General features: G+C 39.0%; 1 protein-coding gene across 1 annotated transcript in view; it reads right to left on the bottom strand.

The window, feature by feature from the left end:
- Nucleotides 1–2657: 2657 nt before the first annotated feature.
- The window catches only part of LOC133765149 (UDP-glucuronosyltransferase 2B13-like), a 31753-nt gene continuing 15649 nt past the window's right edge, over nucleotides 2658–18761 (bottom strand). Inside the window, exons 3-6 of the mRNA XM_062198775.1 lie at nucleotides 14061–14192; nucleotides 11664–11751; nucleotides 10228–10447; nucleotides 2658–8052 (exon numbers count right to left, since the gene is read on the bottom strand). Of these exons, the coding sequence (XP_062054759.1) occupies nucleotides 7773–8052; nucleotides 10228–10447; nucleotides 11664–11751; nucleotides 14061–14192 (720 nt within the window). The 3' untranslated portion in view covers nucleotides 2658–7772. The remainder of the gene's footprint in view (nucleotides 8053–10227; nucleotides 10448–11663; nucleotides 11752–14060; nucleotides 14193–18761) is intronic.

The following is an 18761-nucleotide window of genomic DNA, read 5'->3' as shown; positions in this document are numbered from 1 at the left end:
AGATTTATTTTCAATTATCCTTATATACAGAAGATCATTTTAGCATATATTAAGTAAAGCTTTCAACAGTTTGCATCTACACAGAAACACAAAATGAAAAATACTGTTGGAGTACTAGTGATAGCATTAAATCACGATGTATAGCACATTAAGGACAGAGATTATACATGGGGAGTAAGTACACAGTGACTCCTGTTGTTGACTTAACAAATTGACACACTTGATTATGGCACCAGTAATCACCCTAGGCTCTTGTCATGAGTTTCCAAGGCTATGGAGGCCTTTTGAGTTCTAATACTCTAATCTTATTTAGACAAGGTCATAGTCAAAGTGGAAGTTCTCTGCTCCCTTCAGAGAAAGGTACCTCCTTCTTTGATGGCCCCGTTCTTTCCACTGGGATCTCACTCACAGAGATCTGTTATGTAGCTCATTTGGTTTTTTTGTTTTTTGCCAGAGTGTCTTGGCCTTCCATGTCTGAAATACTCTCAGGGGCATTTCTTCCGGATCAGAAACCTTAACGGCTGATTCTGAGGTCAGAGTGCTGTTTAGGACATCTGCCTTCTATGAGTCCGCTGTGTGTCTGCTTCCCATGTTGGATCATTCTCCCTATTTTTTATTATAGCATTTAGTATTCTCTCTCCTTATTTCTAACACTGGCTTTCAAGAAAAAAATCAGTCTTTCTTTTTTTTATTTATTTTTTTTATTTTTTAACTTTTATTTAATGAATATAAATTTCCAGTGTACAGCTTATGGATTACAATGGCTTCCCCCCCCCCATAACTTCCCTGCCACCCGCAACCCTCACCTCTCCCACTCCCTCTCCCCTTCCATTTGCATCAAGATTCATTTTTGATTCTCTTTATATACAGAGGATCAATTTAGTATAAAGATTTCAACAGTTTGCACCCACATAGAAACACAAAGTGGAACATACTGTTTGAGTACTAGTTATAGCATTAAATCACAATGTACAGCACATTAAGGACAGAGATCCCACATGAGGAGCAAGTGCACAGTGGCTCCTGTTGTTGACCCAACAAATTGACACTCTAGTTTATGGTGCCAGTAACCACCCTAGGCTGTCGTCATGAGTTGCCAAGGCTATGGAAGCCTTCCAAGTTTGCCGACTCTGATCATATTTAGACAAGGTCATAAAGACAGAGTGAGGATAGTAACCAATGATCCTAAGAGTGGCATTTACCAGGTTTGAACAATTATACAGCATTAAGTGGGGAAGAGGACCATCAGTACACACAGGTTGGGAGTAGAGCCATTGGTGGTAGAGTAGAGGTTATGATTACAAAGGAATGAGGCCCAAGTACGTTAGACAGGGTCTAGAACAAAGGACAGAGTCATTATTAAAGGAGCTAAGAAAGGTGCTGTCTAAGCTACAATTAAGTTTTCTGATTGAGAGGCAAATAGAACCTGATAGAAGGGGCTTGATAATAATCTGGTGGGCTTTAGGCCTTGTAAGTTAAGAGGCCCAGACCTATCTATCACTTCACATGGGTATATCCTAAGGGAGGTGTGAACCTCCTAGGGGAAGGCACTCTGTTGACTTTCATTACTTGGCTGGGCTGGGAGGAGAGCTGGCCAGGTAAAGGCAGGGGGCATCTCTAACAAGAAATTTACAGTTCTGCCTGCAATGTTGCTGACCCTACTTGACCATACCCTCAGCTGCAGTGGTCACTTTGGAAGTTGGGCTGAGTGAAGGGCTTTTCAGCTTAGAGCCAATAAGATCTGTGGCTCTGACCTGGGCATCCTTCGACTCCAGGGCAGGTCCATTTCCAGGGATCCAACTCTTGGCAGAGCTGCCAGGGCTCTTCACAAGCTGACTTCTGCTGAAGCCCAGGCTTACCACATTGAAAGCCACTGCAGTGGACTGGCCTGTTGGGTCTCTTTGAGGCAGATCACTGTACAGATCAGCCATTACTAGGCCTGCCACCCATTGCTTCTGATGCCTAGCTTTCTTTTCCTCCTGGTTTGTGTTAAAGCAGACCAGAGGATGCAAGTCAAGGGAGTGCCCAAGTCCCATCTCTAATGTTCGGTGGCCTGAACTACAAGTCTACATTCATAGGCATGTTCTGTAGTAGTTTTTCTAAGGTAGACAATGCCCATGAGGAAAATTATATTCTCACTTTAAAACTTTCTTTCCCTTTGGTCTGAAAGGGAGGTTTTTTCTACTTACTGTATACTTCGCTGATGGCGAAGTGAATCTAGCTATGAGATTATTATTTAAGTTCTTATTTTGGCTATGCTATTACAGAAAAATGTTAGCCATCTCTTATAAGGTCTAAAGATTAAATTGTGCATCCTACAGATTCCTTCAGAATAGAATTAGTTTCCTACCTTGAAGAGAATAGAGAAATGAAAGAACAAGTTGGGCTTAGAATAGAGAAATGAGGGAGCAAGTCCTAGATTGCTTGCTGACAATAGCAATATTACATGAATACTTAGCAAACCATTTCAAACATTAGATAACAACTTAAGAAAACATTTCCCAGAAGGTCCAATGCCTTCTATACATTTTAAGAATCATGTATTTGAAAACACCCCTTAAATATCTAACATGGTGTAGTTTGTTTAGCCAGTAAACTTAAGCACAACCATATAAAATGTTTTTAGTTTCTTTCTACCAACACGTTTAAAACATATGATACACAGATTCAGGTCACACAAATTAAAATGTATCTTTGATTGATTTTAGCAGCTTAAATTTATGGACAATCTTATCTATAAGCCATTTAAAATAAAACTCTTAATAAAATTTCCCCATGTGGACATACAATATGTACACACATATAACATAGCATAGTAGACCAATATAGCAATTTTAATAATAGCTTTTAAAATCTTTAACTCTTTTTGTAGATTGCCAATTGATTTGAATTGCTTTTTCTTTTTAGTAACCTCAGTTAACCATACTTTCAGTTGGTACTGTTAATACATTATTGGCTTCATCTGTTTACAGAGCCATCCCAAAGTACTGAATACAGTAGAAGTGGCTGGAAAAAGTCCATAGGAACCTATAGGAGGACAGCTAAACACAGAACCAACAACGCTTTAGTTTTATGAGCAGCAAATCATATATAACTGTGGATGAGAAAAGACTTTCAAAATATGATCCACCCAAGCCAGCCCCAGCACCAGGGAGATCCCAGTGTACATCTCCTGCCTCTTCCTGGAAATGCGGACTTCCAAGGGCTGTCGGCTGAAGACCTGCTTCCCAGAGCCCGCACTCACCTCCCCATTTGCTCCTGTTCTTTGGTGCTTCTGCCTGGTGGTTTCCATCTTGGCCTGGCTCTTGTGTCCATTTAAAGTTCTTGATGCTTGTTGGTGTAGTCAGCTTCAACACATGGGAGGAATAGGCTTTCTTTTAGTCTTTAGAACTTGAACAGGCTTTTCTGTTCCTGAGCTTGTGTTCACTGTTGCTAGTTCAGTGTGAGATGGTGCTGTAAATCCAGGTTGGCTTCATAGTGGGTGGGTGCGCTCTCACTGTTCCACTGTAGAGGTCAAGTTTGGAACAAATGAGGATGAATGGGAGGTTGGGATGAAGGTAGGGAGGCTGCTTAAAGAAAGTAGTCCATCCCTGCTTGGTCTGAGCCTGTGCTTGAGCCAGGCAGTTCTGAATGCCCCACCCACAGTCATTGGCCTGCAGGCAGGAACCATGGGATTCTCGTTGCACTAGGCCTCACTGTGGAGGACTCAGCGCTTGGATGCTAAGCAGTGACTTGTACCCACCTTCCTTAATTTTCTCTAAGTTGACAGTGACTATTTCTTGTGCTGTCTGATGTTGAAGAGAGGATACAATGATTAATCTCATGATCACTGTGGTTGGCACAATACAGAATCATATCCAAAACCTACAGTGCCCTGAGATAATGAGTGGCCCATGTGATATAATCTCTCTGTTGCTTTAGTCTATCTACAGCTTAAGGCACCTCCAGCCAGCCACAGGTGATATGGCTATATCGAGAATATAAGTCCATCCCGCTAGGGGTGAGGGTTACAGCCCAGTTCTAATTTGGGTCTCTTGAGGGTCACTGAGCTGGAGACGATGGTTGCTCTTTTTTTCTCAGTGTTTTATTTTACTCTGGCATGGCTATACTAAGTTCCAGTACCAAGCCATGTGTTTACTTTCCTGTTCTACTCTCACTGCCACCTGAGTAGATGGAAGTTTCCCTAGTTCCAAGCTGCCCAAGCATTGGGGAGGGATGGTGGAGGCAGACCTCTTGACTAATAGGACTGATGCTAAACAGGACCACCACTGAAGCTAACAGGATCAGGCCCCAGTTAAACGACAAAGACTTTATCTGTTTCTTATATTTCCCCTAATAAATGCTTCTCTATTTGCTGTGTGTTTATAGAACAAAGGTTACAGAATTTTAATGATTGTCCTTAAAAACAGTTTTCTCTAGTTAATCCTTATTTTACTTTGGAACTTTTTCATGGAATTTTTCAGTTTTCATATTGGAAGTGGCCAAGGTTTTCTTCTAAAATTTCTCTCTCCCTTCTGCATATATTATAGAAAAGGCGAGATCTAAGGGTTAAACAACAGAATAAAATTCTGTTTAAAACAGAATAGACATTCTCTAACCAAGATTGGGATATTTACTACTGACTCCAAAAATGTGTCATATCATTATGTCAATTCTGGTTATGTATGTAAACATTAGGGAAGTGACTACCATTGTGACTTCACACTCAAAGAACTAACTCTATGTTCATGTTTTTAAGAACCTCTGTATGCTGTCCCTTTGAAGAATTTCATTTCCATGGGAAAACTATGTCTCTTACTCCTGTGTATCCCAGCATGATATAGTGCCCAAAGGTGCCTACCATATCTGGGCTGCTAGTAAATGAGAAATTTGAGATTTTGTTGTTCGCTGTACCAACTTTTTAGTTTGTTTTGTCTTTGCCTCAAATACAACTTTGTGATATTGAATCTAGACCCTGTAAGTATTTCGTGTCTGTCAGCTGGATGAATGTTGAGCTTCATCAACCAAGGACCCTAGAGTGTCACTGAAAAGTGTTAGATGCAGGAAGACACATCTCTTCCAAGGCTCCACTCTTTAAATCTGTTGTTCTTGTTGGCTTCTAAGAACTTATGTTAAATGATCTCCTCAATAAGATTAAGTAAAATACTTTATAATATGCAAAGAAGACTTCTAGTTAGTGTACATGTATTACATATACTTTAGTAAGCATTGTATTCTGTATGAAATTAAATGACGTCTCATAGTTATACAATTCGTCTCTGACAGAGATAGTCTAAGAACAGATCATTTGCAAGATGAAGTTCACTATTAATTGAAATTCCTCCAGATTCTATGGAGTTTGCCTGTTCATACCTTTAAGTAGTGTATTTGATATAAGCAAGAAACACACAGATAATAATAAAAATGAAGAATTTTGTATAAGTTCTGTTTTTCCAATTCTATCAATTTAACTTGACTATCTGTATTTAAAATGTTTGAATACTAAAACATTTGAATTTTATAGTAATCAATAGATATTGAAACAGGAATCTTAGGAATGATTTTATTATATTGAAGATTTAATGTACAATTTGCTTTTTATGATCCAGTGCCAAGTGTATCATGTCTGCATATTTCCTAATTATTGATATGTAGTTTGCTTCATGTGTTAAGATTTCTCAAAAAATAAAAGAAATCACAAAACTGCTTGGATCATCACTCTATATTTATATATATATTCAAATATATTTATTTATGTGACTGGATTTTGAAACAAAGCTTGATTTTCTTTCTTTTTTTTTTTTTTGACAGGCAGAGTGGATAGTGAGAGAGAGAGAGACAGAGAGAAAGGTCTTCCTTTCTGCCATTGGTTCACCCTCCAATGGCCGCTGCGGCCAGCGCATCTCGCTGATCCGAAGCCAGGAGCAAGGTGCTTCTTCTGGTCTCCCATGCGGGTGCAGGGCCCAAGGACTTGGGCCATCCTCCACTGCCTTCCCGGGCTATAGCAGAGAGCTGGCCTGGAAGAGGGGCAACTGGGATAGAATCCGGCACCCCAACCAGGACTAGAACCCGGTGTGCCATCACCGCTTGGCGGAGGATTAGCCTGTTAAGCCACGGCACCAGCCGAAACAAAGCTTGATTTTAACAACATCATTATTGAATCCGTGTTGGTTACTTCATGAGTATATAGAAAGAGACTTGAATTTTGCTTTTGCAATGTATGTAGAACTTCATTATTCATAATAATGGACATGTATAAGTTTCCTCTCCTGTAACAATACATTAATGAAAAGTTTAATAAAAGAAAGCACTTGTCCTTTTATTATTATGCACATAATTATCACAAGTATTTACATTAACGATTATTGCTAAAAATTAGTTTGTAGTGCAGAAGAGTGCTTGCAAATCTTATTTAGGCTTCTGTCCCACATGACTGTTAAAAATATCTCTTATTAGGCTAAAATTTATCATCTACTTGTTTTCTTTGTTCTCTATGTTAACTTTGCCATCTCCCTTCTGTGTCCAAAGGCTTTGGTAAACAATGTTTAAAGGCAAGACATGGAGATATTTTTCCATTTAAACAACTTTCTCCAAAATACGTTTTAAAAATTGGTGTGCACGATAAATAGCTTTTCATGCCATCCACAATGTTATATTCTATGTATTGCGAGGGGAGACTACAATTTAAAAAAAAAACAACAAAAAAACTTCTGTTTTCCATATCCTCAGTATCCTGGTTATTAAATTAGTTGGAAGTATCTGATTTGAAAAGGCAGGGCTAAGTAATGGAAGATCATCCTATAGGAGAAGGGAAATCTGGATTTGTATATATTGAATAAAGCAAAAATTGTAACTCAAGCATTTTCAAGGCATAGTGTAGAAAATATATCTCACCTTTCTAACCAAATAATTTACAAGATTACACAGATTTAATTAGTAAGTGTTAGGGTCCTCCAAGTCAAAAAGAATTTTTCTTGATGACATGTTTTGTATTTCATGAGAAATGTGAACTCTGAACCCCATGTAGTACAAAAGCGTTTCCTAAGCACCGTGCTGAAAGACTTGAGGAAGGTTGCTCAGTCTTGCATCTGCCCTGGGTCACGTGCTATATCCCTAAAGGTGAACCTGTCATCCATGGCTTAGTTTTGCTGAAGAAAACACAATTTTGTCAAATTGCAAAATGGACTTTTTCTAGCACACCTTGATAATCACTTTTAGTGATTTTCTACTTCATTCTTCTCTAATGTTCCTTTTACATAAAATACTTTTCTTACTTGTGGTTCACACTCTTTCTACTCAACCCTCACTTTTCATCTTTTTTAATATCACAGACACTTTGAGTTAGTTACGGTTCAGGTCAGTTTATCCTGGAATCTCTCTTATTTTCATGGAAATCTTGGTAAAATCTGTGTACCCCTCCTTACAAGGATTTGGCTCTGGTTTTCTTTGGTTTGGATACAAATGTTCTACTTGATTGTATTGAATTCAATAGATGATGTTTCTGGAAATGCACATGAAAACTTCAGGCTACACTCCTCAACCACCAGCAGGTTAAAGTTCCAGTGAGTCTCATTTTTCAGTGCTGTGATTAAAGTAGTATTACTTGAGGATCTCTGCAATTTGAGTTGTGTGTTTCTAAATGTTTAATCAAGAATGAAACATTTGGAAAAATCAGGAAGGCACAGGTCTGACCAAATGAGAAGGACCATCTTCCACACAATGACACATAGTCTTTGATATAAAAGGAATGATTTCAACTCTGGTAAATTAACAGCCTTAGAAATTAATAAGCTCTAATCTCTCTTTTTCTTCTTTCCTGACCCAACAACATTTCGATAAACAAGAAGGCAACATTTCATGACAAGGTAAGTAGTGATTGCCACACAGGCCAGAAGGAACCCAATCACATCCAGAGAGTGGTATTGGTACCAGGTGAGGTCGTGGGCTGCAACCCGAAGGTGTTTGGCTCCTTTGTGGCGCATGACATACTCGATCCAGAAGACTGCTCGGTCCAGCGGCTTCATGGGCTGATCGTGGTGAATTCTTGATAACCTCATGGCATTCTCCTTATAGCTGAAGGAAAATCAATGGACATCATCTTATAGAGTCAACTAGGAATTGTGGGTCTATACTTTTCATGCAGATGGGAAAGATGAGTTTCAAGAAAATGTAGAAGAAAAATTATCTCTTCAGAAGGCATTATAGAGACGTTACTTTTATAGGCTGGAATTTGTTGAATACATAAAATGTCAAGATACAGAGAGGTTTGGAAAAATCAAGGATTTCTAACATCCCAGTCTAGAATTTGAAATTAGTTACGTCCTCTGGATAAAGGGAAGCTAGTGAAAGCAAAACAAGCAAAACCAACAACAAAACTATTTGAGATGTGGAGCTGGAATTATTCAGTAGGCAGTTGTGAATGGACCTGAGATACAATGTTCAACATAGTTCAAAGTTTAAATATAGGCTGCCAGTCTGTCATATGGTTAGGGAAATGTCTGTACAATGTTGATAGGTAGTTGGTATCAACCAGGAGGTGGTATAGTGTTGATATGTTAATCATTGGCCAGTGCCATGGCTCACTAGGCTAATCCTCCGCCTGCAACACCAGGACCCCATGTTCTAGTCCTGGTTGGGTGCTGGGTAGTAGTCCCGGTTGCTCCTCTTCCAGTCCAACTCTCTGTTGTGGCCCAGGAGGGCAGCGGATGATGGCACACGTACTTGGGTCCCAGCACCCACATGGGAGACCAGGAGGAAGCACCAGGCTCCTGGATTCGGATCAGTGCAGTACCGGCAGTAGCGGCCATTTAAGGGAGTGAACCAGTGAAGGGAGACCTTTCTCTCTGTCTCTCTCTCACTGTCTAACTCTGCCTGGTAAAAAAAAAGTTAATTATTAATGAATGAAGTGATGATTAAAGCTATGAAAGTATGAAATCGAATTGCCTTGCTTTGAATCCTGACATTTTCTTGCCCTTTACATATTTCTGTGATCCCAGTCTTTATTTTTAGATGAAATAATGTTGGAAGAAAATATCTCTACTTTCAAAAATTATTATGAAACAAGGATATTCTATCTTATGTATTGCAAATCAATTAAATCTTTATTTTATAGTCTTCCAAGTAAGACAGTAATAACCACAGCCATAAGACCTAAGAATATCCACATATGGAAAAAAAGTATCTTCTTTTTGTTCAGTAAGTTTTAATTGAGTAAACTTGAAAATCCTAGTTGCTACTATTTATCAGTGACACCACTGCAACATTAGAATAGAAAATTTGAGAACCTTGGAATGTCACTGAAAATATTATTTTTCTTTTCTTTTTTTTTTTTTTTGACAGGCAGAGTGGACAGTGAGAGAGAGAGACAGAGAGAAAGGTCTTCCTTTTGCCGTTGGTTCACCCTCCAATGGCCGCCGTGGTAGCGCGCTGCGGCCGGCGCACCGCGCTGTTCCGATGGCAGGAGCCAGGTGCTTCTCCTGGTCTCCCATGGGGTGCAGGACCCAAGGACTTGGGCCATCCTCCACTGCACTCCCTAGCCACAGCAGAGAGCTGGCCTGGAAGAGGGGCAACCGGGACAGGATCGGTGCCCCAACCGGGACTAGAACCCGGTGTGCCGGCGCCGCAAGGCGGAGGATTAGCCTGTTGAGCCACGGCGCTGGCCTGAAAATATTATTTGATAGTTCCATGCAGATTTACTGAAAACAAATCAGAATAATTTTTAAAACACAACTATATGAATATATATGAGAAATAATGGCACATATACTGGTACACTAAAGTATCGTTATTTACTATTAATAGGTATTCCACATATCAGGTTTTATATCTTGTACCAACAACAAAATTGATTTTGAAATAAAATTTTAAGAGTTCTTATGCTGAAAGAAAATTATAACTGTGCAGAACATAAGTTTGTACAATTATAACATTCCAGCTTCCTGGCTGCAATTCTGTTCCTAATACTTCCTTGTCATCCTCTGTTAACCTTCTTCATTGATGCTCCACATTTTAATCACTGACTAATTCAAAATCTGTGCACAATTGTTAAGCCTCTGAAAATCATTCTATATATCCATCACAAAATGTTACAGTAATACACCTAATGAATTATTGGTGATTATCCTCTAGCATTAAGTAAATCTGTACTCAATCTTATATTCATGTTCTAAAATAGCATTGAGTCCTTGGTCTTCCAATGAAAATTGATCTAAAAATACTGTGTAAATTTAAAGAAACAGTAATACTCACGAAGGGTCATTAATGACTGTCTTCAAGGCATTGAGCAAATCTGCACTTGACATTGTTTTCAAGTCCAACTTAACAGCTGCTCCCTTGGCCTTCATGTAGACAATGTTATCAAGTTGATCTCCAAACAAAGGAAGGCCCACCATAGGAATGCCATGGTAGATTGCCTCAAAGACACCATTGGCTCCACCATGAGTTATAAAAGCCTTGGTTTTTGGATGACCTGGGATGGAGTGATTTTATAAAATTATTAATTATAAATCTTACAAATGAAATGAGAAACATATAATATGAGGCACTGAAAGCACAGTGTACTCTGGAAACACAGTATTAATGTCCATGAAACTGCATTTAAATAGCTTTTAGATCAAGAGAAAGAGGCACTCAATTGCATGGGGGGGGGTAAAGGGTAGGTCACATGGAAGAGGTAGTGTGTGTGACATGAGGCTTGTACTGTATGCAAGATTGCCAAATGTGTATGAAAGAGTACATTCTGGAAAAAAGGAACTGTATATGTGTCAAATTAAAATGTCAAGTGCCTCTTAGAACATGCTCTCTCCAAGAAACCGTGCCACCACTGAGTCTGTGATTTATAGGTTGTGGAAGGTTGCCCACACACTATCTTGAAATTCCTTATTACTTTATTTTAAAGGTTGTTGATTTTTTTTCCCACAGAAAACATAGAATTCTGCATAATAACAGAAGGGTATTATTTTTTGGTGGTATTTGTAAATTTCTATATTAGGGGAAAAGGCAAATGACAAATGTAATGATTGAATTAGGATTCAATCTGACAGCCCAGGAGATTATTATTTAATTAATATATTTGAAAGAAACAGATCAAGCACTAGACACACACATACACACATACACTTACACACACAGTGCAAGGGACGTCCTTAGAGCAACAAAGAGAGAAGGAGATCTTCTTACTATGGCTCAGTCATCAAATGCACCGAACAGCTGGGAATGGGCCAGGCCGAGGCCAGGAGCTGGGGACTCAATCCAGCACTACTGTGTGGCTGCCAGTGACTCAGATATTTTAGCCATTAGCTGCTGCCTTGTTCATCTAGGATGAGTCAGCAGGAAGTAGGCATCAGAATTGGAGTTGGAACTTGAATCCAGGAACTCCAGTATAAGAGGCATGTGTCCCCAAAGCATCTTAACCCTTCTGCCAAATGCCTCCCCCGTTAAAAATTACTGAGAAATTCTCTCTGAGAGGTAAATACACTGAAAATAAGGATACTTTGATTCTGGGCCTACAAATTTTGTAATCATAAAATGCCAACTGTTATAATTCATTTTATTTACCCTAGGACTGGGCAAGGGTTGCAAAGACATTTGGCTTGATTCTTTAGGTTTTCAACAATAAAGTCTTACTACTCTCATCTTGATCGATTGTTACTCGTGTTTTCAGTGTCTGTTCTCCAGAGTCTTACCAAGAAGGTCATTCTGGGGTATCCACTTATAGAGCCGAGTGTTGGATCCTATCGTGTCTGGTTTCTTGCCTTCAAATCGCCAAAGAACCTGTTTGGTAAAGTAATAGCAATTTCATGAATTGGATTTCAATTATAGCATGTCAAAATTCTAAGGAGGTTGGGAGATCACTCTTAAATACCTTGGATTGGAATGACAAATTTAGAGGGCAAGGGAATTTAAGTAATGAGAATTGAAAGATGAAAGCCTTCATGTCTACTGTACTCTTGCTGCATTCAATCAGGTTTGGAATGTATTAATGGTGTGTCACATATAGGATCTAACCCAAGTAAGAAGATGTGTGATAAATTCAAACATTTAGGAAGTTATTAGGTGGTCTTAATTCAAATGAAAGAAGAACTCATTACCGGTTTACTTGTGATCTGCATTAACTATATCTATATATCTGTAAGTCTATATAGATACACAGATATAAAGATATGTGTGTATGTTTGTTTGTACATGTGTTTGAGTTTACCATGTGAGACTCTTATTCCAAATCTATTAACAGTTTTATATTTAAAAAAACGGAAACAAGGGTTTATTTGAATCCACTGTTCCATAAGTTATTTTATGAGAATTTGTCATTTTTTAAAGATTTATTCATGTATTTGTGAAACAGAATTACAGAGGGGAAGAGGCAGAGAGAGATACAGAGAGAGAGAGAGAGAGAGAGAGAGAGAGAGAGAGAGAGAGGTCTTCAAGCCACTGGTACACTCCCCAGATAAATGCAATGGCCAGAGCTGAGTCGATCCTAAGCCAGGAGCCAGGAGCCTCCTCCATGTCTCCCACATGGGTGGAGGAGTCCAAGGACCTTTGCCATTCTTCATCACCCTCCCAGGCCACAGCAGAGAGCCAGAGTAGAAGTGGAGCAGCCAAGACCCAAAGCAATGCCCACATGGGATTCTGGCACTGCAGGTGGTGGCCCCACCAGCTACGCAATGGCGCCTGCCCAGAAAATTTATCATCTTTTAATTTGAGTGAGAAATAAAATAGGTTAGCACTGAGGAACTACATTTAATTTGTTACATAAAAATTTCAAGATGCATTTTTGAATTGAAACCATAATAGTATCACTACTGCTAGTATTGGAATTGCTTTAAATATAGGAAGAGTCAGTTCATAAGCATACAGTGTCTGAAAAATTCCATTATTGAGATAATGCTAAATTTTATTCAACTGACTGTTAGATTTTTCCACTACATATTGAAAGCATTGGCAGCTGTTAATTCTGATTACTGCTATACCCAGATCATTTCCATGTCAGCTACCAAAATAAGGTACTGATATTAAAAATCTGAATTTATCCTCATACACTATAGTATTTTTCCTCATAAACTGGAGTATACCATTTCTATTTGCTTTAGGAGAGGTAAAGTATTTTCAGATTCTCTGTGTGATATTAACATAGGGAGTTACTAGAGGGTTTTATCAGCTAGAAAGCTAAAAAGTAGTTGCAGAATACCAAGAGTTCAAAGTCGTCCTGTATATATCAGAAATTTAATTCCTACTATTGCTTATAGAAGGGGACATCTGAACTCCATCACGTGTCAGTCTTGCTTAAAATGTCTCCTTCTTGTACTGCCATCTCCATCCTCAATCCAGAGGAAGTGCACTCATGAGTTAGGATCACAGACCTGTGGAGTGATGTTTTTATAAAGTATAGCAGGTACCTTCAGAACAAGACACATCTCCAATTTTTCGCTTATATCTTTCTGTGAAGCCACTGCTAGGGTCCAGTAGTGAGGGGCAGATTAATTTTTCTGTTTCTCTAAATCTACTTAGATGAGTGCATAGCTGGGTTCATGTTTGGTTAGCTCTGGACTTCTGTTCTCTGAATAGGCTCCTCATTAGTATCTTAAATACCCCTACATACCAATTAGGGAAAATAAGGAGGCATGGATTATATGAGAGCCTAAACTTCATAATGCTCTTAAGATGTGTTTCAGTATTCCCTTAATGTTATTGAGGTAGTGCAGTCAGTAACGAAAATTCAGCTTCTGTCTGAATATAGCTTTAGTGTACACAGTGGCCTCACAATCCCACAAGGGAAAGAGACAAACAGCAGGGTAGAATTCAGTGATTTCTCGTTATCTGCCTGCAAAATGATTGCATATTCCAAGGTTTCACAAGTCACCTGTTAGGTACATTTCTGATCAAAATGTCAACGTCAAAGTTATCTACAATGAAATATACTCTGTGCTATTTTTGGACCTGTGAAGGAAGAGTTTAACTGATATCTGTAGTAAATTATAGATATCATAAGTATCTACACTTCACATAGGAATATGTGTAATGAGACACTTTGCAGTTTAGCAGGCTCATTCAGCAGTTGCCCGCCATTAGGGCACATTTCTGACCTTTTGTGGCAGCTGGGCAAAGGCTGATGCAATCACATTGGCCCTTTCTTCTGTCAGGTTGCTGATCATTGACCCCAGGGAAAACACCACCACTCCCTCTTCTCCAGAGCTCTGCACAAAGTCTTCCATCTCCTGTGAAGAGAAAATTGGGTCTGTCATAAAGAGCAGCATTGTTGGTTACCAGTGTCTCAAAACACTTTCTCTTCCCAAACTAAAACTTCGTGCCCTATGGACATTATGTGATACGTATTTAGAGCATTGAAATCCTAATTTATATTCATCTTGCATTTTACAGAAAATATGTGACTTTTTTTTATCTTCCTTGTTCTTCTGTCTTCATTAAACCTTCTATTTTAGCTGATTTAGTGTTATTAAAGTTCTTTGGTAGAACAATTATAATGGTCTGATAAGTATGTGTTGCATATATTTGTATATATATAAATTGTAATCATTCCTTAATATTCAGTTTAGGTTATTAAAAATGTACTCTTATAAATAAATGCTCCAGAAACTGATTTGGCACTTACTAGTTCCTTTTCTCTGTACATTTTCATTTCTTCTAAAACAAAGAGTATATTTTTAAGTCACTCTGTTATTTGTTAAATTTCTCTCTTCTGTCTTACAAAAGTACAGAGATTATATGAGCATATGATAATTAATAAAATAACAAGTTGGTATGGTAAACAGATGTTTTAACAAAATATGTAATTAAGCTCCACAATTCTGTACTTGGTTTCAAATATTTTTTATGCAACTAAATCCATGAAGTCTGAGAAATTAAATTCTGCAAATATGTGAACAGAATTGACACTGGTACATTTTTATTTATTTGTTTATTTATTTGACAGGCAGAGTGGACAGTGAGAGAGAGACAGAGAGAAAGGTCTTCCTTTTGCCGTTGGTTCACCCTCCAATGGCCGCCTTGGTAGCGTGCTGTGGCCAGCGCACCGCGCTGATCCATTGGCAGGAGCCAGGTTCTTATCCTGGTCTCCCATGGGGTGCAAGGCCCAAGCACTTGGGCCATCCTCCACTGCACTCCCTGGCCATAGCAGAGAGCTGGCCTGGAAGAGGGGCAACCGGGAGAGGATCGGTGCTCCCACCCGGACTAGAACCCGGTGTGCCGGCGCCGCAAGGCGGAGGATTAGCCTAGTGAGCCGCAGCGCCGGCCGACGCTGGTACATTAAAAATGTTGGAAACCATAATTGAGAGTTATATCTTTTATTATTATTAAGAATAAAAATGTAATTGTGAAAGTACAATACAACAATGTCTCATATGTAGGTCACCTTATACATAGGACATTGGACAATATGAAATTTTCATATATTATACAATTACAAATAAATGACTTTCATTACAAGAACAATTATTTTCCGTGCAAAGATGCAAAATATTTTCATAAAGCATTCCATCAGATTTCTGGCAATATGTTGTTGGATTCATGTGATACAGCTTGTTTTGATAGAGTCATTAGTCTTACTAATTTTGAATAATATGAGTTCTCATGTGTAATCATCTTAGATAGTAATAGGTCCAAACATTGTATACTTTCTTCCTCTTGAAATGTCCTGATTTCAATAATTTTTCGTTAGCCGGCGCCGCGACTCACTAGTCTAATCCTCCGCCTTGCGGCACCGGCACACCGGGTTCTAGTCCTGGTTGGGGCACCGATCCTGTCCCGGTTGCCCCTCTTCCAGGCCAGCTCTCTGCTGTGGCCCGGGAGTGCATTGGAGGATGGCCCAAGTGCTTGGGCCCTGCACCCCATGGGAAACCAGGAGAAGCACCTGGCTCCTCCCATCGGATCAGTGCGGTGCGCCGGCCACAGTCACCTACCGCGGTGGCCATTGGAGGGTGAACCAACGGCAAAAGGAAGACCTTTCTCTCTGTCTCTCTCTCACTGTCCACTCTGCCTGTCCAAAAAAAAAAAATCTTAAAAAAAATAAAAATAAAAAAAAAATTTAGTTAAGCAGTTTTCTCTTTTGAAATCCAACACATTTAAGAAATCTTTCTTTTCTTTTTCACAACTTTGTGACTAATTCGTGCATTTACTAGACTCATACCAATTATTTGTTTGAAGAAAGTCTTATACAATTTTAAACCTTTAAAAATTTGTTCAAGAACTGCATAGAGATGGGAAACACATCACTACTTGTCAACAACAACAACAAATAGCAATATGCTAGAGTGTGTCAGGCAGCATTGCTATATACTATTTGTTACTAAACAGTATACATTGTCCCAATGTTCCATTTATATGACATTTATTTTTACATATTGATAATTAGAAATACAATGCATCTTTGAAATAAAATGGCATTCTAGTCATAGAAAATAGTTTCCTAAATGCATTTTTATGTTGTTTATCAGTTTTATATAGAATTATTAGTTCAGCTGAACACTTAGTGAAAGTTTGCTTGCAGTATGACTATGGCATTTTCTCAGTGAATATAAAAATATTTTCAATGTCTAGTCACTCTCATTCAAATTTTTCAAAGAATGGTATTCTAAAAATAATTATTTCATAATTGCCACCAGTGGAATATTTGTTACTTGATATATGCTTTATAGATTTCCTATGTAATGGATGATGGGACATAATTGTTAATAACAGCAGGTATTTTTAAAAATTAACACCATTTAAATTCTATCCATTTTCTTTTTCTCTAGTACTCCACTTTTTTCTCCTCTTAGTAACATTGTCACTTTCCCTTTATGAAAATCAGGAGGAGGGAGTGGCAAGATGGTGGAATAGGAAGGGAGCACACTGATAGTCCAGGAAGAGACAGTTTAATAAAAGTGGAGATACTGCAGATTCAGGGAAGAGTAGGGGAAGAAACAGCAGAGGAAACTCTTCCAGAACTAGTGATTCACAGTGGACCTGCGTGGAGAGCATGGGAGCCCACAGTTCAGGACACCAGAGGCAGAATCAACAGACCAGCGCTGGAATGCAAGGTGAGCTGAACTTCAATAGCCCGAGGCACCAGTGGGCAAGTGGAAAGAGACTAGAGGGAACGAGGCTTGAAACCCCATGGGGAAAAGTTCACCAGACTAACTAGAAGAGAGAGGAAAAAAATGTGACTGATACGGACTAGGCCCTCAGCCTAGTAGAAAAAGATGACTCGGGGGTGGGGGTGAAATAACATGAGATTAGGTTCTAGTGAATGTGTGGTGCTAATGAACTGAGACTGTGAAAAAAGAGATGGTGGGGGAGAGAACTCACGAAATTCACATGAGTACTCTCTAGAGATGCTCCAATTCGGTAACCTTGGCAACCCAGTGAGAGACTGCAGGAGAATTTGAGCCCACACTGAGGGCAGTACAGATTACCTGTGTGGTCCTTGGGAAAGAGCTTCTGATCTCTGGCTCCTGTGGGTATATCATTCGCCTGCTAACTACCTCCAATTCCGTTCAGCTGTGCGGAATTATTTCCCTTTTGAATCAAAAAAAAAAAGAAAGAGAGAGAGAGAGAGAGATTTACCACGCCTAACCTGGGATGTCACCTTTGGCATACCCTTAACCCTGAGGAACCAAACAGAACTCTCAGGCCACACCCATCTCGAGCCTCCAAGGCTCCATCAAAAGCAGACAGACCACTTAGTACAGTCATAATAATACAAGAAAAAACACCACAGCGAGAGAAGGAGAATCCAAAGAATGTCTCTACAATGCCAAGCAACAAACGCAAAAACTGAGAAAACAAGAACAAGGATGATATTATGACACCCCCAAATGAACAAGACACCCCAAGCCAAGATTATGAAGATGATGAGATGGAAGAAATGCAAGATACGGATTTCAAAAAATTTATAGAACAATTAGAAGTGTTCAAAAACAAATGCTTGAGCTACGGAATTCCTTACTGGACAGGATAGAAAATCTCCTTTGAAAAATGAAATCTTAAGGAGGAATCCAAATGAAATGCAGAAACTAGTAGAACAGGAAAGTGTGATACTGAAGAGAAATCAAAATCAAATGAAGAACTCAATAGATCAAATGACAAACACATTAGAGAGCCTTAAAAACAGAGTCAGTGAAACAGAAGAGAGAATATTGGACTTAGAAGACAGAGCACAGGAGAGTATACAGTCAAACCAAAGAAAAGAAGAGGAAATTAGAGATCTAAAAAATATTATTGGGAATCTACAGGATACTATTAAAAAACCTAACATTCGGGTTCTAGGAGTTTCTGAAGGCATGGAGAGAGAGAAAGGATTAGAAGGCCTTTTTAGTGAGATACTAGCAGAAAATTTCCCAGGTTTGGAGAAGGACAGAGACATTCTAGTACAGGAAGCTCATAGAACCCCTAGTAAACATGACCAAAAGAGATCCTCACCACGACATGTTGTAATTAAACTCATCACAGTGAAACATAAAGAAAAGATTCTAAAAAAATGTGCAAGAGAGAAATGTCAGATTACTCTCAGAGGATCTCCAATTAGACTCACAGGAGACTTCTCATTAGAAACCCTACAAGCTAGAAGGGAATGGTGAGACATAGCCCAGGTACTAAGAGAGAAAAACTGCCACCCCAGAATATTATATCCTGCAAAGCTCTCATTTGTGAATGAAGGTGAAATAAAGACCATTCATAGCAAACAGAAATTGAAAGAATTTGTTGCCACTTGTCCAGCCCTGCAAAAGATGCTTCAAGATGTGTTACACATAGAAACACAGAAACATGGTCATCAATATGAAAGAAGG

Source organism: Lepus europaeus, chromosome 8, assembly GCF_033115175.1.
Source record: "Lepus europaeus isolate LE1 chromosome 8, mLepTim1.pri, whole genome shotgun sequence".
NCBI classification, from domain to species: domain Eukaryota; kingdom Metazoa; phylum Chordata; class Mammalia; order Lagomorpha; family Leporidae; genus Lepus; species Lepus europaeus.
The sequence above is the reverse complement of the archived record's forward strand: the minus strand, read 5'-3'. Positions and strand labels throughout refer to the sequence as shown.